Genomic DNA, 24,855 nt, shown 5'->3' on the forward strand with positions numbered 1-24,855 from the left:
TTCAAGAGGATAAAATATCTTTATTTTCCAACTAAATGCGTGATATCATCTATTTCATATGCACAGACATCATTTGTGTTATGACACGTTCAACAACTTGATCACCAGTCATTCTCAGCTGCACTTCTGTACATGTTTCCAACGACTCTGAACGCCTCGACTTTCCACATCTAACTGTCGATCAGCAGCTGGTTACGTGCTCGTTCGTGTCAAACTTGAGGTATCCCATCTATGCCAATCGCGTACCGACAAATGAACAGCGCAGCTCGAGAGCATTTACAACCATCTAGGATAAGTTTCACTGCAGTTAGGTTAACACTATGTAGGGCAAGCAGATGGCTGATCCGCTCCCATGTTTAACAGCACAGTTTATAGTGGTTAGACAACATGGGAATAGTTCTGGTAATTCTTTTCACATTTTTCTTCAACGACCTCAACACAGAGGAACCTCCTCATACGAAACGACACTTTTATGAGCCATAAGTTAGCACTACAGTGTGACAGTGGGCCCGGACGGCTCTGGGCCACAGCAAGTGGAGCGTTCTCAGGCGCCGCGCCCTCTCTGTCCGAGGATCACATCCACAGCGTGGGCCAGGTTGTCCACAGTTGCATCGGCGATCACAGTTGGGTGCCTCTCGTCACTTGGCCTGCAGGGTGACAAGTGAAACCGTAAGAAACAGGAAGGAGCAGCTGCTACATGAGAATCTGTAAACATGGAATCTAGCTCTCATGTGATAAAAAAAAACAAAAAAAAAACGCAGAATGGCAGCTTATAAAGTGGACAAGATGGCTTAAAAATAACCCACACAAGCCAGAGTTAGAATACAGACCACCCTGATGAGCTTCTGTGGAAATATGTCCCAGTAGAAACAGGTTTATAGTCTCCAAGAAGGAATAGCAGAGCAATAAAAATAATGTTTGTTTGCAATAAATTTTGCGGAGTTATTAGTGCTGTTAAAAGAGGGTATCCGTGTAGCTGCTTGTGTTACAGAAATGCAGGGCAGTGCACGCTTCTGACCTTCATCACCAGCTGCATCGGTGCGTTCTAAACCTTTACCATTTTGACATCTAACTGAAACAGACAAACTGGAACACACACACCCAAAGGAAAACATTTCAAAACATACATACCAGATTCTACAACTGATTTAGGCTCCAACACCTGAATTTGGCTACTTTCAGCACACACACACACACAAAAAAAAAATGCAACCTTTCTGTTCAAATAATCTCCAACAGGTTTCTTGGACATGACAATGAGTTCAATGTACTCCAAAGGTTTCCACAATCACTAAATCGCAATCAGATAACAAGGCTAGTACCACTGTACCCAATAAACTATGCTATATAAATATCCCTGCCACTAAATGCTATGACAACCAGTGTTCACTTTACCTTTCCTGTGATTTAGACTTTTCATCATGTTGTACATTTATAGTTGGTCTTGTTTTTTTTTTTGTTTACCAACTATGGCCTTATCCATACCTGCTTTGACAACTGACAGTCTACTCATGGTGTTGATGAATGATATCTACCAGCAGGAGGTTGCTTGGATGAGTCAACTGGTCTAAATTGCTATCAGAACCAAAATAAATGAGTAAATGGGGTGTGATGGAACGTTTTCAGAAAATATTACATGGTTGAAATAAGCTAAAGAAGATTTGACTTCTTTTATGACCAAAATCCATGATAATCCTGAATAACTGGAGGCTGCAAGTAAGAATACTATCACATGAAAGAAGAACCACCCACTAGAGAAGAGTGGGTTGATACAACATGTTCCTTAAAAAAAGATTCACCTTTCCATGAGACCACATAAAGGCACACTTTGCAGAACATGGTCTAACTGGAAAAATTGTGTAACATTAGTAAGAGTCAACTTTAAGTGATGGACTTGACACAAAAAGCATTTAATAATTCCCTTATCCAGTTATCAAACCGTGAAAGAAAAAATACCCTCCAACTGATCTTTAATGGAAATAGCCACACAAAGCCACTGACATTGTGTTGGATATAAAGAAATAAACACATTTGTAAAGATTATAAGTCGCTGTATTTGGTTGCTTTTCAGGTATCAAGGGTAATTGAAGAAAACGCTGAACTACAATGAAAAATAAACTGATTCAACAGGAAAATATTTGCTTACAGCATTGACATGGAAGTAAAAAGTGATTAAATAGCAATGCGTAGGTGAAGGCCCATCTGTCAGTGGTCATAAAAGTTATGCCTGGTATCAAGTTTTCTTTAAGTGAAAACTGTTTGCTGTTGAAAACTCAACTAAAAAGGTCTCAGACTGGTTGAGGTTACAATCATAATCTTGGCTCTGCTTTGGCTCCTAAATTGTGGGAAAGCTTCACAAAGCGTTCCCCAACAGTTCATATCTCCCCCACTGACTAATGCCTTTCTTTGGATCAGGGTCCACTGATGGATGCAGATATGGCTGTTTAATCAGCTGGTGGAGGAAATGTAATCCATTTGGTGTGGCACCCGGCCCAGGGTCGGCATGCGAGACCTTTTTCCTCCCAATCACATCAAAAGACATGGACACCCTTTTCATTCAACTACAGGAGTCCTGTTCATTTATAAAGGGGAGCCTATAGATACACACCCCCCACACACACCCGCTTCTCAGACCAGCCTAGACCAGACTCTGTGTGCTGCCTCTGTTCTGTCCCTCAGTCACGGGTTGGAGCTCCAGATGGGGACTCTTTGTCTGGCTACGGGCGTGCGGCACACACCACCATTAATCCTCGCTTCTGAGAGCCTGCGGAGAACCATGGCAAATATTTGTGAGCTGCCCAAGTGTAGCGCTAGAAAGAAGAGGCCTGGAGGTGGTGGTGGTGGGGGCAGAGAGGTGTTGAATACTGAAGCCACGTTGAATACGGGGGAAGCGGTGCCATGTGTTTACGCATGTCTGTCAGCTGCCAGCGCTTGGGTTATGTGAGCTGCTGCACTAATGGTCGGGGTGTTATGTCTCCTGTGCAGAATTACTCCCGCACCCTTTTCTGCCCGAGGACTGATAGAGTTTACACACGCACACGGATGCATGAACTCACAAGCAAGTCGCTCACATGGCTCTTAGGTTTCAAGAAGTGAATTCAACCGCATTGTCTCTTTTACCTCTTGCGCTATTAAATCTTTCAAACGTCCCTTTGCTCCCGTCCTCCAGATATCCAAGCATGCATGCATGTCTGCATGTATTCATTTTGCTGCTTTCCAATCTCTGCCATGAATAATAGAGGAGCAACCAGGTCAATGTGACCATGCAAAATTCAGGACAACGTATCTAGTGTTACCGGTGAGGTAATCTGCGGCTTGCTCCGTGCCCTTCAGGTCAGCGCAATATCAATACGGCATAAGCAGATCCGTTCGGCCTCTGCGACTGACCGACACTGCGCAGCCTTTGTGCAGCGATGAGGTCAGCCATGAGGTAGGAGGTAGACAGCAGCAGCAGTCAGGGATTTTGGCCAGCACAGCTGCTAACATGTTGACAGGGCAAAGTGTTTCTCTGAATTAAAGTTACTAAGTCACCACAAGATTTAGCTTGCATGTGGAACCTGGAAAAGCAGTGTATAATTATAATGCACTGGGCAGAAATCTTGTTAAAAATAATAATTATTGTTTCTGTTGTACAATCGGGGAGGTTTTTCTTTGTTTGTACTGTTACAAAAGTAACAGTACAAAAAGGTACACAAAATAGAAACAGAATTGCTTTGAGTATGATTCCAAATGTGTTACCTTCATGTTCTCTGTAAAATTAGATAAGATTACACCATAAAGTTGAATTTGCTTCCTTAAATGACACATCATATCTTAGAGCCATAAGACAAATTCAATCATAATTGGCTATTTTATTGTTTATTAAAGACAAACAAAATCATTGAAAGCCTGAGGTAAGACAATACAACATACTTCCCCCATGACAAAGACAAAGCTTAAAGAGAAAGTTACCAGGCAGGCCACTAAATCAGCTGTTTGTGAGCATAAAGTTCATAAGGTTAGAACATTGTTTCAGTCTCTAAAATACGTCTATAGGATGTTTAAAAATAACTACTTTCAGCTTTAGCTTCTCTTTTATCCACCGCATGTAGCATAGGGTGACATCATCTTATTTGATTAGTTGCAACTTGGAAGTTATACCGAGCAGCTGTAAAATAAATACATCCAAATAACTGGGTAAAATAATTAGATGAAAAAAAAAAAAAAACTCAGATATTACGCAGAAGAAAAGTTAAACCACAGCAACCTGGAAGATAAAGCAATGTTGAAAAGTAACAGCACTAACAGTGCTATTGTTGGTTTGACCTGTCAGTGCTTAAGCATGGTGCATTTCCTGCTCAGGAAAAGACCAGAAATTTGACTTTATGACCCCCCCCAGTCACTGGCCTGGGCTTAGTAAGCTTAATGCATATTTTGAATAGCTGAGTCTTGCACATTTGATAGGACATGAGTATCCTAATAGATGTGGCAAGTGAATGCTCTCTATGTATGATAAAGGCAAAGCTAACATACCATTAGTCCATGTAAACATAGTTTAGTGTAAACTTGTTGCCTATGACAAAACGGAACTGCTGTGTGCTGAAAGTCTTGCTCTCTCTTACTTTCTTGCAGCATGAATGAAATACACTTTCCAAATGCTTCTTATACCTCTGTGTTGCAAAAATCTTTACCTACCCATACTGAAAAGGTTTTTATCTCCACCAATAGGACACATATGGCATATTTATTCATTAGAAAAATTAAGCCTTTCTGTTATCTGCTGAAAGTATTGCCCTTTCTCATTCATGTAGCCTGAAATAACTATCCACATGTCATAGAGCATACTTAAAGTTTCCAACATGTATGTTTGAAAAAATTAAACAACTTTTGGAAGGAATTCACATTCAAAAATTAAAAAAAAAACCTAAATATTTTTCACTAATTAACACCAGTTACGCTTCAAAAAAGTGTTGCCAGTACAATATGGTAGCAATTTCCAACCTCCCGGCCACCTGTAGGGGCTGACCAAAGTGAATTCCAGCATAATTTCTTTTGAGGTAAATGCCACACCTTACTAGTGTTCAAAATATTTACAACCCCAGTCAGAAACATGGTGAACGAGATGTTCGGGAAAGAATGCAAACTGTCAAATTAGGAACAAAACTCTAAGTCCATTTAATGGACAACCTACAGAAATGCATTGATAAAGGCAGATTATTCGGTATGCCTAATACATGTCTTTGGAAAATCCCTTTGAGTAAGCAGATTAAAATGGGAACCCCTGTTCTAGCTTGAACCAGTAAGCAGACTCTGATATGCAAACCATAAAATTCTGCATAGAAGGAAATACAAGAGGTTCATCTTTGTGGTTGATCTTTAACCAAAGGTCCAACCAAACTTTTTTTTAGCTCTCTGTACAAGCAACATTTAAGTCCACTTTTATCACACCATTTGAAATCCATTTTGATTTACTCAACTGAAAGTTGGGCCTTCATAGCTGTGTATTTGGAATGACTCAAGAACTTAAACTACATAATAAATGTTTTAGAAATTAATCTCTTCTCTGCTCTGTATGTGCTTTAAAGATGAATTTGTAAACCTCTAATCCTACCCATGTTAGACATTATAAAAGCTGAACCCGTGTTGCAAGCGAACGCTCTTCATGCATTACTGAGACGATGGTGGTTTAGAGAACTTACAGGTGGTTAATATACCACTAGTCTCTATAAACAGTTTGTGAGTACAGACTGTGCCATGATGAAATGAAAGTGGACTCAAATGAGTCATAAAAAGTGCAAACTTGTTTGTGAAAGTCAGCTGTGCATGGGAGATAAACACAGATAAGACACCGCACAGAAAAACAAAAAAGGGAAACGGGATCATTAAACCTCTCGTTAGGAGAACCACTCCATTGTTGTTTTGATTGCATACATTGTCAAGGCAACCGCCCGCAAGGTACAGAAGACATGACAACTCTCCCAAACGCTACGGCCCACCACACAGGAAACATGAATGAGAAACACGCGCACAAGACCGAGGGAAGCAAATCTGTCACATAATGTGAACTTAGTTTCGATTTATACTTCTCTCTTAACCTCTCCACCTTTTTTGCTGAGTAGGTGTTTCAGCTGAGTGAGTGCAGATGGCGCAGATATGAAGCAGGCATAGGGGGTTGAGATAAAAAGTTCAACCAGAGCCAGCAGTGAATTACTTAGTAGGCTGTTATGGTGGGAAGATGGTGACAAGAAAACAAACCAGGATAAAAAAAAAATTGTTTTGTTTTTCTGGCAACGTAAACGGAAAGAATCTTGGTCCGTGACACCCACGGTTATTATTGTTTTGACCTTGATTATCTATATGGGGACTTGGTCTCAAATGACCAAAATGCCTACCCGAATGTGTTTTGGCCCCAAATAAAATACGATGTTAAAGCTGGTTTCAAGACGCAATATGTCCAAAAAATGATAGCCCTTTCCCTTTGCTAGTTGTAGCATCTTAACCTTTACTGCTACGAGACCTTTGTATTGGTAAATAAGAGCAACATCTAGACGAGCCTGTAGGACGGACAGCAAATGTGCCTGCACTTTTAAAGATTTTAAAAGTTGTGTATGCATCGACGTTAACTGGAGCTCAGGATTATTATACAGGGTCTTGCAAAAGTACTCATGTGCCTTGAGCTGTTACAGATGTCAAATTCAAAACTTTTTTATTGGGGTTTATGCAAAAAAAAAGCTTCATAAAATGGTTCATAACTGACCTGGAACGACAATGCGGGACTTCATGCAATTGTATTTAGCTCATTTCACGCCGCAGGGCGCCTCTTTTGTAAAAAAAAAAAAAAAAAAAAAAAANAAAAAAAAAAAAAAAAGGTTCATAACTGACCTGGAACGACAATGCGGGACTTCATGCAATTGTATTTAGCTCATTTCACTCTGCTGGGCGCCTATTTGGCAAAAAAAAAATGCTGACATATTAGCAAAACCTCAAGCCTAACCTAATCCTCAAACGCATCATAAATAACAGCGGCAAAATCTTTTCAGATTTTTGCTTGTAAAATAATACATATCCATAAAACCATATCTCGTTTTCCTTCTACATCACCACTGTGCCATATCATGTGTTCTTCTATCACATAAAATCCCAACAAATGACATGGTAGTTAGTAGTTTTAATCTCCCAAATTGTGGAAAAGTTAAACTTGGCAAGGGTCTGTAGCTGGCCAAGACTGTGTCGCATGGTAATTTGATGCTGGACTGATATACTTTCCCACTGCACTAAAAACAGATGTTGGCAGAATTTTGGAACTCTTGATGAGGGTAAAAATGACTCAAGATTGCTGTGGATAGGTGGGATTTACCACAACAAACACCCATTAAAGTCTAGAAACTGTACTGAAAATTCCATTTAAGCTGACATAAACTAAATAAGTTAAAAATGTCAGATTAGGCAAAAAAAAAAAGAAAAGAAAAAAAAGAAAAAAGATTGCTCCCATCACACTGAAATGACCATTTAGTTTGTTATGAAGGAGGCCAGGCAATCAGAGCTAACTTTAAAGTGGTAATGTGCAAAGAATTACGTCTCTTGTTTCTGAATTACATGTCTTCTGGTTAAAGAACATTGCATGAAGAACATTTTGATTCATATCGGCAAAGTATTCAAAAGCACATTCAAACAAAACAAAAAACAAAACAAAAAAACAGACGTTTATCAACATGTTCATTACACCTGCGTAATAGAAATAAGCGTGCAATTATTGTTACTTTAGTTCTGCTTCCCCTGTCCCAAATGGAGAAAAACTACAGTGACAAAAACAGAAATATGGAAGTGTTTTGTGGCTTCCATATTTCTAAAGCTTTCTACAAAAGCAAAACATAAGTTAGAAAAAGATTTTATGTGAAACTGATTGTGGTGCTGTAATTTACTACGACAAATTCTGACTGGTGTCAATTTCTCTCATTTGGTCCCATTTGTTGGACGCTGGTACGATTAAAATGCAATGGAAAAATAAACCATGTTTGAGGTACAGTTGAATGTAGGTCACTACTTTGTTTATCTACTGGAAGCACACATCTCCTTTTTCTATTCCATAATTAAACAAGATAACAAGATAGTAATGCAGAAGAAAGGATTTGAAAAATGACACACAAATAATGTGTTGGCAAAAGTAAACCCTTTTTTCTCCTAGCAGGGCCAGTTCTGTTAACTAAAATCATCCTGAATTTTGAGGTTGATTCCTGAGCTCAACTTTTATTACTGACTCTAGGGTATTTTTTATACTGATTTTTAACAGCTAGATATGAAGACATGCACTTACAACATTAAGCAAGTTAATACAGCAATTAGTGTAAAGTAGACCCTTTGTACTACTTTAATGAAAAGGGTCTAGATTTCAATTTTTTTTAAATGAAAGACAAAATAATTACAGTTGAACATGCTTACCATCTTATATTAGTAATTAACATTTCTAAATCAGATACCACTGAAAAAACAACACATCAGTCTCCTTTGATGTTCACTAATTTGCAGATCATGATCTTAACACCAAAAAAAAAGCTGCCAACATTTTAAATCCAATATGTTCATCAGTAGACAGAGGAAATCATAAAAAAAACACGGACACTATACCTTCCTGTTATCTTTCTCAACTTAAATAAAGCACAGATGTGTCTTCACATGTTGCAGAAAAGATTTTAAAATAGCTAATCGAATCTTGTTCTTCCTCTGACCTCATTTTTAAATGCCTCACTGATAATGTTGATGCTATGGATTGATAACTTTGGGTTCAATTTTCTCGGTAACAGCTTCCACGCTGAAAAAGAGATTTTGATAGCAAGAGCATTCTGTATAACCAAACAGGGAATTTTTCAGGGAATTTTTTTTTTCTTTTCTTTTTTTTTTTTCAAGTTTCCCTCTTGGTCTGTCAAGCAAGCAAGAAAATTAGCCGATTTCGGTCAACAACCGAGTTCTTGGTTAATCTCCAAAATAAAGTAACCGAACATGTCTTGATTGGGTGGTTTTGCACGTCACGCTCCCATCTGACTGCTGCAGTGAGGATATTAAAATGTTTCCAAATGTGGTTTTCATGACAAAACACAAAAGCTTTAAAGTTCGCAAAAAAAAAAGAAGAAGAAAAAAAAACACCTATGTGTAACTGCTGCAAATCACCAAAAAATAACAACGTGGGTGGATTAGTTATGACAGCAAACCGTCGGAGATGATGTGGAAATTTTCATACCAAACTGTTGAATCAGGAAAAGAGTAATGGGAAGGACTGTATTTTCATAATAAAGTTACCTACACAGACACACAACCTGAACGCAAACACGACTGCATGATAACTATAGCCGTTATGCTCAGCCAAGCCTTGTGGGTGGATATTAGATGCCAACACAAGACAAAGCTCCCTGCTCCAACCCCGGGGCAGTCGGAACGAAGGTGAGCAGCTGCTCGTGTTTTCCCTAAACGGGAGACTCAGTGGCCTTGAGGGTGAGAATGTGATCACAGTTTAAATGCTCAAAAATGTGAAGAGCTCCAGGCCAACTGAGATGAAGCGTGATTTCATCCCAATCAACTCAGGGCTTTTCATATATCTCCCTCCTTTATCTGACATTGCAAGGCCTTACTAAAATAAACAACCCAACGGAACAATGACGAACCACCATCTTTTCACATGTTGTGGCAACAGACGTGTCCCTTTTCTCTGCAGAGAAGATGTGCAATGTTGACTCACAAGCAGCAAACAGCTGCACGACGGTGTTCGCACTTTACTCAGATTAACCGCTGTTTTCAGGCGAGCTGGACTCAAAGGGAGTTCCCTACGTGCAGCGTGATGAGCAACTAGATTTGCTTTCCGTTTTCCACTCATCCTGCTGCTGTACAAAAAAGAAAAAAGAAAAAAAAAAGCCTCTTGAGAGAGCCAGGCAGAGTTTTTTGCAAGAGAGAAAGTCAGAAGCGTCAACTCCCTCCCACTGGAAACTTTCAGCTTTTCCAAACATTAAAGACCAGAGGACACAAACCGTTACCGAACGTCTTCGTCTTCTTAACTGCATTTTAAGAAGTTCATTATTTCACAGCTGTTAGTATTTGCTCAGTATGCAGAGCTTCATGTGACCCAGATCTTACCACAGGCTTTTAACCAGCGTGTTATTATTTCCAGTGTTGCTGACGAGTTGCACAGCTTTTATTTGCGTATCTCTCTGTATGAGCGTTTTAAGATAGCGACGCGGTTCTGCCGAGTCACTTGCTTCAGACACGCATAATGCGTTCGTGTGCACACCCAAACAAACATGCAGAGACAAGGCATGTGGATAAATGGTGGCAAACAACATTAACTAGGCATATCCCCAAATTCACACCATGCTTGGCTGATTAGGGTGGCAATTAGGAATTGTTTAGCAGGACTGATTATCCATTCAAACGGCAAAGAATTTTCCTTTGTGTGTTAAAGAAGCTGCTCAATGCTTTTGCTTGTGGGCTTTAGCACTCAGATTCTTCAACACTTTTTGTTTTCTCTGTCAAAGGGTGGAAAAGTACAGTTGTGGAGGTCAGAGGCTAAGGCCCAGTCAGCTCTTTTGTCTTGTTGTGGCAGTCTGGTCTTACCATAAAAGAAAAAAGAAAGAATCTAGGTTAATAATTGATATCTTATTGAGTTCCAACACCAAACAAGCTTCGAAGGAGGCCGGCGGAAACAGTCACCACATGGTGCTGAGGACAACAGGCTTTCTGAAAGAGTGTGTCGTCCACTGACGGTTGAGATTTCATAGTTCAGTGTGTTGATTTCCTACATTTCTCCAGACAAATTCCTTCATTTACCACAACTGTTGTATTTCAATATCTAATCAGACTTTTTATATTATTATAAAGATCCAAAACTTTAAACATAGCCCTCAACATTTTATTAGACTAACAGTTGTTTTTTTTGTTTTTTTGTCTGGGACAGCAGCAACTGGAGTTGGTTTGGCAATTAGAAATTCTTCCAAAAACCAAGACTGCCTTTGTTGTAAAAGAAAAAAAAAAAAAAAGGAAGCTGGCTAGCATTGTGCAGCAACAAGTGGAGGAGGGGCAATACTGCATTACTCTATACAGGCACAATTTACTTTCACTCTCTTTCCTGGATTTGAACTTTAGATAATACGCCAGAAATTATTAAGGGTTCTAAAAGGTAGGACCATGTCAAAACTCAATGAAGGTATAGCAATAAAATGGCAGCACACAATCATGAAATGGGTGTACAAAGAAGCTGATCCAGGAATAAATGAACCAAAATTTCAATTAAAAGAAAAATAAAAATCCTATGAACTTTACCCATTTGTAAATGTTGTAACCTGTGTAATTCTATGAAAATGAAAAGTGTGGCATCCTAATGCACTTTAATTCTTTGGAAGCAAAAAAAAAAAAAAAAAAAAGATCAGTGTGGAGCAAAGATGGAAGGAGGGGTGGGGACCAACAAAACAAAAACAAGCTTTCATGTGCCATCTATTAAAAATAAAGGAGATACAGCAAAGGAAATACTAACCTTTTGTAACATGCATGTTCCCATTTACCATGCAAGTGTTTCACCAGCTGCTCACAAAGGAGGTGCATAGAAATGTGCAGCTGGCAGACAAGAATGTGCATGCATGCATATTCAATATGCATTTTTATTTTTTTTATGTTGTTTTGGCACAACTCAATATCAAAATTTGAATAAACATGCACAGATAAAACGTATTATGTATAAATTGGGTGGGATAAATCATTGAAAAAATAAACAGCTTCGCTCAAAACGCGCTGGCTCGATAACAAAAATCCCTAAATGATTCAGAATGCTTTTCATTTTCTCTTCGAATGAGGTTGTGAACATAAAATGGTGTCTTTGTGGATTGTGCTGTGGAAGCAAACCGACTGAAATGACACATTTAGAAACACGAACTGGTGAGCTGACGATCCTTTGACAAGTTTACAACCTCAATGGAGACGAGTTGCACTGAGATAACTCCATTTCCTTCCCACACAGACAAAACTCATCTGCAAACGGTGGTTAAAAAAAGGACTGGGTGTGTGGGACTGCGCTGTTCTGCTCGACCAGACTCTTGCCTACGGAGGAAAAGCCTTCGCAAAGCTGAGCAATTGTGTGGTCAAAGTGTGACTCAGACTGAACCTGCAAAGGCACGACTGCAAGAAGAAGAATCTGGTTCTACAAAAAAAAAAAAACTACCCTGAGAATTAAAGGCACAATAAGTGGGTGAAAGATTATAGAGTTGCATAGGTGAAACCTACAGAGAAGGGTATTAAATATAGAAGGTGACATAAATTATGTTACAGACGTCATCGGACACCGATGGAGGAATGAAAGATAAGCCAGGCTGAAATACAGTATGTACCTGAGAGCTAAGCTAGGGGCACTACTCGGTTTGTAAAGAAGATTAAGCTGCTGCTACAGAAGACATAGCCACCCTGTCGAGGTTCAGTGACACAGGTCTGCACAGAACAAAGGCCAGCCGTAATCACTACGGTCTTATGTTCAGTCCGATGCCTAGTCGAGTCAGTGAGGAGGAGATCGGATAGGAAAGAGCATGTGCTTTCTGCAGACGCACATAAATCCTACAGTAACACATTTACGGTGTTTTATAGCTGCTTTAACAAAATCCCTAACCTGACTGATCAGGCTGCTCTCTTTAGGTCCTCTGAAAATGTGTCCTGTCCTTTACCAGAGAATGCAATGTCTGTTACACTCAAATGTTAAATTCACCAGGCAATAGTGCTACCATTCAAAATGGTGGCACCAAAAACAGTAAATGAAGCAAAACAGTTTATTGTCAAATGCAGCGGTGGGCACAGTTCCACTGATAGCAGAGCTAATTTTTCATTTAGCTCTTTTGCTATATTCGAAAAATGTTTATCGCACTTAGCTTCCCTTAAATGTATTTCTCCGGATAAATTCTAAGGCGCTAATTTACTTGGCTGTTCCGAGGACGTTCCACGAAATAAAGTTTGACAAAATAAACCAGTTCAATTCACCTAAATAGATTCCACCATGAGGAAAAACATAAAGAAATATTGAAAAAAAAAATCTCATAACATTAGCCAAGAAGTTAAACCTTACGTACAAATGAGGCATAGGACCAAATTATTTACAAAGTGGCATAAGGACAACAAAGTCAATGTTTTGGAGTTGCCATCACAAAGTCATAATCTCAGAGCTGAAAATGTCTTTGATACCAGAGGCCTAAAAATTAGACCAGTTCTGTCCAGAGGATTGAGCCAAAATTACAGCTAACTCAACTAAATAGGAAAGGTTTAGTCTTTCTGTACAGTTTGTGTAAATATCTGGTTTCAACTTTTTATCATTTTATTATTATTGAAAAAATACAAGTCAACAAAATATTGCATCCAAGATACTGTAAATGTGATGGTGAACACATCGATTTAGCAATTTCAATATATATAGAGAGAAGCTCTAATGATCCAATGATCCAACTCTAGTATAAACTTTGATCAGTTGCTAAAAGGTTGTTGCTCCTGGAGACTTTCCTTTCATCTCCACAAACTCTTTGATGTAGAGGCTGGACGACGATTATCTCCACTGTAGCATTAGGACCACAAACAACTACTCCTAGATTTTCCCACTGTTTCAAAGTTACAGGATCCTCACATTCCCCATGCGGTAATGCATAGCAGGCGTTTTAGTAGTTCAATGTGTGACAAATGTGTGTTAAGCCTTCTTGTTTACCTTTCCATCAAAATATACTGTACCACCTCTACGGGTAGCAGTGCCTCACTGTGACGCTGACCCACATTCTTTCTACGCTCATTCCCTATTCGGTCTCAGGCCATCGTGGTTCTGACGACTGACTGCAGGAAAATGGAGAAGTTACAAGGATGTCTGGATATTTGCATAGCGACCATCTGGGGGTAACTGTGCTCCAACTGATGTTATTCATTTACAAGCTTGCATTTGTGTGTATATGTGTGATTTTTTTTGCACAAACACAACAGCTTCACTGATAAGACGTGCTAACCTCCGTACTTTATAACCCTGGTTACACAATTCCCACCATTCATTCTAAACTAAATAAGGAAGTGCATTATAAGTTTACTGTAATGCAAGCCACTGCCTAACATATTAAAAACAAATTTTGAGATGGGATTTTTTATTTTTTTTTCTTTAGATACGTTTGTGTAGATCCATTTTCTGAGCTTACACAAAATGTAGGCCCATTCAAAAGGAAAACTATCTTTTACTTTCAGAGATATCTACAATTTCGAATCATTTTAAAAAAATTTTATTCAAGACAACCATTTCTCCTGGTTGTCTTGAATAAGACTCAGATTACAGTTCCCAAAACATCCACAGACAAGTAAAGTTCGTAGTGGGTTTATTTTGGATGGATAATGCTTTTTTTCCCCCCCAATCTCTCATCGTCCAATTTTGGTGACCCTGTGAAATAAATAGCCTCAGTTTTATTTTTTGCTGCCTGGTGTACATTTCACTTTTCTTACCCTTCATGATGCTTTTTTCCAAACTTTAGTAAATTTTCCTTACTACAACTATTTGCCCAGATGAAAACAGTTCCTGCCATGTGATTGGCCAATTATCCATTTGTTTTTGCAAGCAATTGAACAGGTGCACCAAATAACATGGCCAATGACGGTATGTTTCAGATATGGGAGAATTCCTTTGTGAAGCCTAGATGGCAATTCTTTATATTCCAATTTAATGAAACAGATGTAACTCAAGCATTTTTTTATTACTATTTTAGGTTTTAGTTCTTGTTTGCCTTGGATAAAGTATGAGGTGAACAAAGTTAAATTATCTCAGTCCTAGACAAGAGGTGTGTCTTGATCTACAAACATCAAGTCTCCTAGACATGTACAAAGTCGAAAGGAATAAATGAAAAGATTAAAATGACTGGGACAATGACAAACCAGACTGGATGGGGACCAAAGATAATTTAACTACCATGAATGGAGAGAAGGATTGTTAGAGAGAGAGAGTAAACGTCTTTGAATCAAGACTCTAAAACAGCAGTTAAAAGGCAAGACTAAAAAAGACTGCAAGCACTTTTATAATGAACCTAAACAGGTGGAGGGTCCTAAATGCTACGAGGTCTAAGATAAGACAAGATTGAGCTATTTGGTAATAAACACTCCTTGCATATTTGATGTGAAACAAAGGTGAGCAACGGAAAATCCATCTCATGGATACTGGTAAGTAGAGAGGCGAAGGTGTGATTCTGTGGGTGTGTTTATCTTCTAAAGAACGTGGAAAGCTTGTTGGAGAGCATCATACACTGTATAAAATACCAGAGTATTTAGAATGACAATTTGGCGGAAGAGAAAACCGAAAATTTGTTATCACTTGAGCATTTCTGCAAAAAAAAATAAAAAAGTGCAGAGAAGAGTTAAATGCCCCCCCTCCTTGTAAGTATAGACACTGTGAAATTTTATAGATGACAAAGTTCTACGGCATTAGCAAAATACAGCTGCATGCAATCTCGACAGCAGAAATATTGCACTACTGTTAATGTTGCATAATAAAATCTCTGTCTCACAGCATGATTTTTACATCTTCCTTCTGGGGGTGTCAAAAATCATGGAGGGCACTGTTTACATAAAACTGCCACAAATACTATTTTTATTTAACTTCAATGAATAAAAATTGTTCCTGTAGGTAAAATAAAAATCTTTAAGTTGGCCTCTGGAAATGAGTCATGTTGGACTAATAATACTGATTAACAGGAACAGAGAGCTGTGGTTACAATAAGTCGACGTTTCAGGGAAGTTACATATTTGCTGTAGTGTCAACAACTGCAAAAGCATTTCTCAAGCTCTTTTGCCAAGTGCTTGCTCAAAGGGAGTTGTTTATTAAAAGCGCAAATCCTTTCCTTTCCTATTTATGACCCTAAAGTAGCACACACTTCAGGGTGTTCCGACACCCTGAAATACTTCTAACTCTTTGTTTTATACGATAATTTTATGCCAATTGCCAAAACATGTGGTTTGTTGTCATGTGCATTTTTTGTTCCTTGAGAAAAGTGCAGTTAAGCTGCAGGAGGAACACTTATCTGGATTATAATCACATGACCACTGACCCCCCAGTGCAGAGCTTGCTTCCTGTTGCGTCCCTCTGTGACGACCGCCGACTGAGAGGGCACAAACCTGGGTGCGGTTTCAGTGAACTTGCACTGTGGTTTCGTATCATCGGGGGACTCGCACTCTCTCCCTCCCGAGAGTCTCAATCTGGCTCGGTCTGCTTGTTTCCCAACGTTCCCATTAGCAGTGACGTGCTGGCCAGAGTGGGAGGTTTACAGTGTAAACCTTTGAAAGACGCTTACTGCTGTGTGTCTGACCTCTCTGCCAGATTTCATCAGAAATGCAACAAGTACTCATCAATGGCTGGTTAAGATCCGACACACTGCTACAGAGACAAAAGGATGTCGACGTGCACAGAGAGTTTTTGCAAATCTGTGTTTCATCTGAAAGAAAGAAGAAAACACAAACAAACCAGCAGCAGCAGCAATGAAATCATGTTGCAAAATGGGATGTAAGGAGGCAGTGTGACGTGAAGCCGCTTTTAAATTGCTTCAAAGTGCCCCGGTTCCGTGCTGATGCAGCTCCCTGAAGATAAGAGAACAAGAAACAAAGAGCACAGGACCAGCTAGGGTCAGAGACTGTGGGAGATCCCTGTCCAAAACCGAGAAAACCACAGGACAGAAAAAAACAAGAACAAAAACACAGAATTCACGTGGCTGCGTCATACTCTGGTAACACACGGTACGAAAATCTAGAACACGGCTTTCATTAATACAGAAAATGTGTGATGACAACAACAGTCCCTTGAAGAGACCACAAACATCCAAATGTTTAGTTCCTCTTTTCAATTCTTGATTGGTATTTTGAGATCTTCCGATTAAGATTCTTTTTATTGCTTGCAACTTGGCTGTTTTGTTTCAGCACCTTCCTTGGTTTGTTGCAAAATGTTTCACACCCCTCGATCTATTTTCACAATGTGTTACATTTCAACTAAAACCTTCAGTGTTGCCTCAGTCGATCTGACGTGAAAGACGAACACAGTGTGTTGCACAACACAAAGTGGAAAGACAACAACATTATCTTTTCAACATTTCATAGAAACAAAGTGTGGCATGCATTTGTTTTGATCTGAAAATGGAAAGTGACACATAGTGTGTCACTTTCCATTTTTAATGCTGACAGGCTAGGTCAGCATTAATCAGACAAGCAGCCAAGAGGCCTTGTACTTGAATTTTTATTTTACTCTGGAGGAGCAGCAGAGATCTACAGCTCAGGTGGGAAAATCTGAAGAAAGGGCTCGCGCACTCCCCAAATTGGACCTTTATGGAAGAGAGGAAGAAAGCCAATAAACATACCTATGATCAAACGCAGTGGTTGCAGCATCATGCAACACTGTAGGGATGCTGTTTTCAGCTGGGACAGGAAAGCTGCTCAGTTTAATGGAATATTGATAGAGCCAAATAAAAGAGAGTCCTGTCAGAAACACCGCAAAGAAGCTATGAAATATTTCATACTGGAAGTGAGGTTAAATTGTTAGCAGAACAATAAACCTTAACATAGTCGGAGCTGTACTGAAGTTGTTTCAATCAAAGCTTACTGTAAAGTCATATTCATCAAGTTAGCATAAAGGTTATGATGACACTTGTTATTCAGATTAACATCATATTTTAGAAATGACCTTTAAGCAGCTGTTATACATACTTTCCCATTAAGTCCACATGCCTGTGCTAATCTTTTTATTGGTCTGATCTAACATTCTAATCCTAAACGTCTTTATCTTTATTATTGATAACAGTTGGCAGAAACCAAGGCTTTAAAACATCAGTCTTTGTGTAATTAAGCTGAATGGTGTTTTACTTAGTAAGTCCAGCTACTAAAATAAATGAACTATTCAATAGTATCCTACATGACTATATTCATGCATTAGAATGGCCCAGTCAAAGAATATCTGGGAAAAAAAACTCGGAAATTCATGTTTACAGACCCCACCCGTCCAATCTGACTGAGCTTGAGTTATTGAGAGTCTGCATGTACAAAACCGGCAAAAATATATCCCCAAACGGTTGCAGCTGTAATCCGAGCCAAAAGGAGGTCGTTGTTCAGGGAGACTGAATAAAAATCCATACTAACACTTTTATTTTTTTAAAAAAGCTAAACGATGACTCTACCTGCCATAATCTAGCAGCTTTTATAGCATCTCTAAAACAGCATTGGGATAAAGTTGGAGTTAGCGTAAAGGAGCCGCTTGCAAGTTTTTTTTTTTTAATGTTTTTGCCCAAGTGTTTACACAGGGAAAATAATGTTTAAAATTTTCTACACCTCTAACTCCCTGGCTGCAACTCAACACTCAACTACAAAATCTAAAAGGTTGAACAAAGGTTGGAGCAGAGCACGCTGTTGGCACATTTGTCTCCATGCAGCTGATTAACATCAGGACTCAGGTTTCCCACACACCTCATGTAAAATCCAGCCACATTTCACTCAAAGGCCCCACTCTGAAAACCTGTTCTATATTAAAGAGCAAAGGGCTCCTTTGGATTGCACTAACTGTAGCTCATTATTTCAGAACCAGGAAAAGCTGAGCACTAGCAGAACGGCTTTGTTGCAATTATCCCTATGATCTGCCTACACATCGGCATTCGTTTCTGCCAAGGCCTTAGCCTCGTTATTTCCAGAAAGCATGCAAACATGCTGTATGGAAACTTAAAGATTGAGGAAAAGACTTGCGGGGGTGTGGGAGTGGATGGATTATTCGCGACAAGCCTTTTAGACGACATTATTACATTTTCCTCAGCAGCAGCAACAACAAAAATTCAACAGTAAGTATCTGCCAAAGGTTTGCCACATGTGAAAAATGAAATCCTTGCTATATTTTTGAAGCAATGAATATAAAAGCAATGTACACTTTTCAGGTTTTTATTTGAAAAGACAAAAAAAACAACAAAAAAAAAAAAACAAAAACAAGATGAGACAAAACGTTTAAAAATGGTACTATGTATTCATTCTAGCTGTAAATCTTAAGAGAAACCAACCGGGGAACGTTTCTCAGCCACAGTTTTTCCAATAGCCCCTTATGCCTGATTTGTCTAATATTTGTATCCTTTTCACCTTCCTGCCCCGTCACTGGGTCTGGGGTATTTTGAGGCTGCCTTCATTCAAACCTGATGGGAATTGGAGGTCTGTGCAGCATCTGGTTGACTTGGAAACAGCTGTGTTTTCACAGATCTGACTGAGGGTTTATAGCTCCTCTGAGCAGGCCAGGGTTCACCCGGGCTGTTTGCCTAAACAATGTTAAATCTCACGTCTCCCATGGCTCTCTGAAACACCATTACTGTCACAGTTACTCTTATTTCTTTCAGACACTCTGTATGTGAAATTGGCCATTTGAGAGACTTTAAATATTATGAGCTGGTTCTGTTTAAGACATAAATGACTGTTTTGACGTCCTAAAGTTGTTGTAATTGCTGTATGCAGTGTAAAAGTAAAAAAAAAGAAAAGGAAAGTAGATAAGTTAATAGTGCTTGGCACTTGGTGCATAGCAAAACGAGTATTTTTTTTTTCTTGCTTGGGCTTGTTTAGCCCAAACAAGCAATGAAAACATGATGTTTGAGTTTTAATTTGAAATGCCATCAGGGTGATTTTTCTCAGTCCTACTAGAAATGTGGAACTTAGATTTGCAATAATGGATTCTGAGAACAACCTGAACTTTTATTTTGAAGATGCTGTGCAGTATGTGGTTTTTTGGAAAGGCTTGACAATACATTTTTAATCTTTAGTGAGTCTACTAGTAGTGATCCAAACTATAAAATACAACTATTTAAAGTAGAACTTTTTTTAATGTTATCTGTGAGTTTTATGTTGAAATTTCAACACAATCTGTTCCTTTTTAATTACTGGTTTGGTAAAATTACTAACAGAAAAAACTGCAATCGTGGGTTTTATTTCTTCTTTTATTTTGAAAGACCAACATAATCCCTTTTTTCATTTCTAGTTTACGTCCATTAGCAAAGAGGTCCCTACATTTTAAAAGAAAAGTCAATTAAATTAAACTTTGAGACTTGAGACTTTTTCTTTTTTACAAAATAACTATTTGTGACCATAATATGTGACAAAAGCAGAAACGTAGTTAAATTTTAGAAAACCTTTAACTGCAAACAAAGGAAATCTACATTGTAAAAAAGGATAATTTTCTCAAAACCTTGTCTGACTTGTAAGATAATCTTGGGATAACTGTAGGGGTAGTGGGAACTGAAAAGGAAACGTATTGGTCAACAACCAGAACATTGAGCTGAATCCGCAGGTGAAGGCTTTCAAAGTTGGGCAAAATATGCATTCTCCTTGCTGAGGGGCCGCCAGCTTCAGTCCTCAAGAGCTACTATCCAGCAACATTTGGATGAGTCGCTGCACCGACACACCTGATATCAGAAGCACCAAGACAGAGCCACTAAATAACAGCCGCTTCTTTTTACCAAACATGTGACAAACTAGCTACACCAGTGACTGAGCTTAGCGATTATAGAAATATCCAACAGCAGCTGCGATAAAGCCAAAAAACTGATAGCACGTACGTTCCTTTGCTCCATTCATCTTGCTTACATCCACATAATGAGATGAGTCAAGTGGTGATATAATATAATCGGCCTTATCCTGTGTTTAGCTTATATGTGACAGACATTCTTCAGAGTACCTGCGTTCTGGAGCCCAACTGACTGAAACTGTTAGAGCAACATTGTGGAGGAACATAAACCACATGAACTGAGCCTGTTCCACTGAGAGCTTCACCCAGAATAGCCTCGTCTCCTAAGCTTGTGCTGAATCACTCTACAAAGTTGGCTTTCCAGCTCATATACTGGTACAAACACAAAGCAGGGTTAACTATACATGCATGTGCATGCTAGGCCAAACACTCAAAAAGCACAGCAAAGCGTACACAGACAAATCCCAATATCCCATAAATGCACAAGAATAACTGCACAAAGGTGAGGTATAGTTTTTGAGTTGTGAGAAACTGTTGTCTGACTGCAGGATTAAAATGACTGATGCTCTTGCAGATTACTCGGTGTTGTCTCGGTATCATGATCAAAAAAAAAAAAAATCCAAAAAAAAAAAAATCCTGCTGTGACAGTCTGCAGCAGGCCCTGCCGTGCCACGGCAAAACCCAGCTGGTTTACAGCTGCACTGAACAATCGCTGCTTTTCGATTCTGGCCAATTGAGGCTAGGTGTTGATTCATGATTAGACGCATTATAGTAGTGACCCCATTTCGGTGAGATGGCTTTAAACCACCAATGATTGATAGATTTAATTTGGTCTTAGCTCACTTTAGACAGAGCACGAACACATTCACAGTGCACAATGTGTGATATTTATTTTGCTGTACCTGGGACAAAGTCTCTAGTTGTTTTCTATTGCAGCTGCAAACTTTAATGTCTTTCATTCAGATTTTATGCGATGGACCAACATAAAGTGGAGCACAGCTATGAATTTAAAGACTCTTCACTGATAAAATAAAAACTAAAATCTGAAAAGACAGTGTGCGAAATGCAGTACCCTTGATTCTGATACTCCTATCAAATCCAGTGCACAAAAGTGTCTTCAGAGGTCACTCAATTAATACGAGTGTGAGAAATTTATTCCCAGCATAAATCCAAAGAACGCTCTGAAGGCCTCAGAGTTTTCTACAAAGTATTGACTATCATCTATAAGACATAATTAAAGCCATGCATAATTTCCTTTCACTTAACACGAGCAACTACGAGAGGATCCATCACATAAAATCCTGTGGTAATGTGTCAAAATTATCTTCAATGTAAATTCCAGTGGCGTTCTGAGCTAAAATACACATTAAAATCTGGTTTAGATGCAAAATTAAAACAGATCTGGATTTATGATTTGGAACACATAACAGATATGCCATAATGTGCAGTTCCACACAAGCATCAGCATATTCCCATAGTAATGTTTCCATTTCCTTCAAACCATAAGCACAGCATTTACCATTAAAAATAATCTGCCATGACCTCCGTGTGATGACATCCTAAGAGCTGCCTTACAGTAATCCCCAGGTTGGGACCAATAAATCGCTCAGTGACTCAAAAGTTGCGGTCAACCTGGGGGAGAGAATGAACTCTATTTTTGGCAGAGTCTTAAAGCAAACAAATCTGGAAGATTTAAGAACGGGGTCGTCTGGGCCACAGGAGGGTCTGTGGAGGAAAACGTGTTCAAAGTGCACCATCGTGTGGTGGAAAGTAAACATTTGTCTTCTCAAAGCGCTTTGCTCCAAAAATGGTCATGCATTTCCTTTAAAAGGGCACAAGTTTCTAAAAATAGACTGTTGCGTGTTTTTCTGCAACATGTCTGAGAGATTTGTAATACTTTTTCAACTTTTAAGGAAGCCTCAAAAAAACAAACCCAGTTACAAAGGAGATGGAAATATTGGATATTGCACCATTTGTGACTGAAATGAAATGATTTATAAAGCTTGAGGATATCACTGACCTGTATTTGCCTGTCCTGACTTGCACACCTTTCATGCCACAGTACTGGGCCCCTCCTACATCGTTCACAAGGTCATCTCCAATCATAAGAGCCTGAAATTGTGGCGAAGAAGAGAAGAATATTGGTGCGTAAACTGTGAGTGCTTAATGGTTGCAAAATGTTGTGTACCGATCTTGTGAGTAAATATTTTAAGATTTCTTTTTTTAAATAGCAATAGAACAAATGGATGGACAGATAGAAAAATAGGTAGATTGATGGATGGATAAGAAAAATACAGATGGATAGATGACATATCTATGATTCGTTAAATGCAGAAGTGGGTGGGTGGACGGACGGATGGATAAATGTGAAATTGGATGGACAGAAAGATGGATGATTGGATTGAAAAACGGATGAGCAAATTTGCGGATTGAAAATTTTACAATTGGATGGACAAATGGATGAACTGAAGAACGTACGACCATAATTATCCAGATCAGCAAATGACTAAATAAATTTATCACTTTGTGCAGGAACCACATGATTATAAGTCGGTCAAATCAAATTCCTCTTAAATTTGAAGTCATATTTGACCCAACGAATTAGTGTAATTTTAAGGACAAATCTTCATCGGTGTGCTCTGACAACATGCAGGACCATTTCTTGTTACTTACCTCTTGTGGTTTCAGTCCCATGTCACTGAGAACACTCTGGAAGAACGTTGGTGATGGCTTCCCAATTACTTCTGCTTTTAAATCACAAGCATACTGGAAAGGAAAAGAAACTTCAGGTTATAAGCAGGATGGCATTGTGACAGAATTATGTCTTACTGCCAAACTGAACAAGTACCGTAATACAAAAAAAAAACATACCTCAAGGGCCTTCATGTAAACACCAACATCTAGTTTTAACCCATCTGTCTCCTTGTAGTATCTCCTAAGAAAGCGGTGAAAAAAAGAATCATAAGCATTTAGCTAAATCTGTGAAATACATTCAGTCTTGTCTTGCGTTTGAATAATTTATTACCCCTGGCCAAGGGAGAATAACACTGGCTTTTCCAGTCCTATCAAAACCCTAAATGCCTCATTTAAGTTCTGGTACGAGAAGTTTTCTGCTGCGTCTCCAATGATCACACAGTTTGGGTTGGTCTTATCTACGGCATCAAACTCAGGGAGAAGTCCTGCAAAAAACAAACAAACAAACAAACAAAAAAAGAACAAGTCATATTTGAATGAGCAAGTGAGGATTTGTTTTTAAAGATTAATAGAACTATTCTCTTTATTGCTTTATTAATGTTTAGATCGATTACTAACTCCACATTAGGAAGCTGATCAGAGTTGAAGGGTAGATGTATGGATCAACTCAGACCATGCAGAAGAATAGCTTCATGCTGCTGCCACCACTGGCCACCATGAATACAGGGTTGTGGGATGTTCAGAGGGATATGCAATCTCCAGCTTCTTAAGATTTTCTCGGCTTTATTTATTTAGCTTTTTTTATTATTATTATTATTTTAGGATATTTACGCGCATTACCGTCATGCACCAGTAGGTGGGGCCTCAAACCCCGCTCCTTGAGAACAGCAATGGCTGCAGGGGCAGGAGGGAAGACCTCGGATACAGAAATGTCAAAGCCCAGTCTTTGGAGTTTGGCTACAAACTTCTCTCTGGTTGCCTGGGTCTCATTGGTGCAGAAACGCAGCTCCAGGTCTGATTCTTTGAGTCTATAAAAAAAAGCAAGAGTGATATGAAGGTTACTGGGAACACAAGAACAGGCAACATAAAGTTTGCCTGTTCTTGTGTTGTTGGCATAAATGGCTAAATCAATGCAGAATGCACACATTGCATACACAACTTTTGACTTTCTACCCCAGAAGAAAATGCGCACTATCGTCGTAAGTCAGACAGGATTTCTTCGCTCCGTGGTATATGAACTTTTGCAAAAATAAACTTTAAAATCTCAAACAACGCCACAAGCAAACAGTCATACACTCACCTTTTCACAGCCTCTATGGAGCCAGGGATAGCAACTCCGTCTCCCTCCCCGCTGTCATACAAAACTCCACACAAGTCCAAAATAACACCTTTCAAACTCTTCGCACAGCCTGGCCAGCCTGTGTCAGCCATGACGTTCTGTGAACTGCGCCTGCGTGACCCGTAACGTGGCGAAGATAACCTGTATGGAATTACAACAGTGCCATGAAAACTAAAAAAAAAAGAAGAAAAGTCTATAAATGCAAAAGAGAATATGTATGTAAATATGTTGGCTTTAGGTTAAATAAAAGCAACAAAAGTAAATCAAAAAAGTGTGAATATATAAAAATATACTATGGTTGAAGCCACTATAACCCATAGTGTACACACTACATGTTATAGTGTATACTTTC

General features: G+C 39.0%; 1 protein-coding gene across 1 annotated transcript; it reads right to left on the reverse strand.

The window, feature by feature from the left end:
- lhpp (phospholysine phosphohistidine inorganic pyrophosphate phosphatase) lies at positions 1-24,621 on the reverse strand. Its single transcript, XM_007570178.2, has 7 exons — positions 24,465-24,621; positions 24,005-24,192; positions 23,496-23,649; positions 23,342-23,405; positions 23,144-23,236; positions 22,491-22,582; positions 1-647 (listed from the first exon to the last, which is right to left on the reverse strand). Exons 1-7 carry the CDS (start codon positions 24,593-24,595, stop codon positions 545-547), a joined length of 825 nt encoding a protein of 274 aa, XP_007570240.1. The 5' UTR covers positions 24,596-24,621; the 3' UTR covers positions 1-544.
- Between the last annotated feature and the right edge of the window lie 234 nt (positions 24,622-24,855).

The sequence above is a fragment of the Poecilia formosa genome, unplaced genomic scaffold, assembly GCF_000485575.1.
Source record: "Poecilia formosa unplaced genomic scaffold, Poecilia_formosa-5.1.2 Scaffold7, whole genome shotgun sequence".
NCBI classification, from domain to species: Eukaryota; Metazoa; Chordata; class Actinopteri; order Cyprinodontiformes; family Poeciliidae; genus Poecilia; species Poecilia formosa.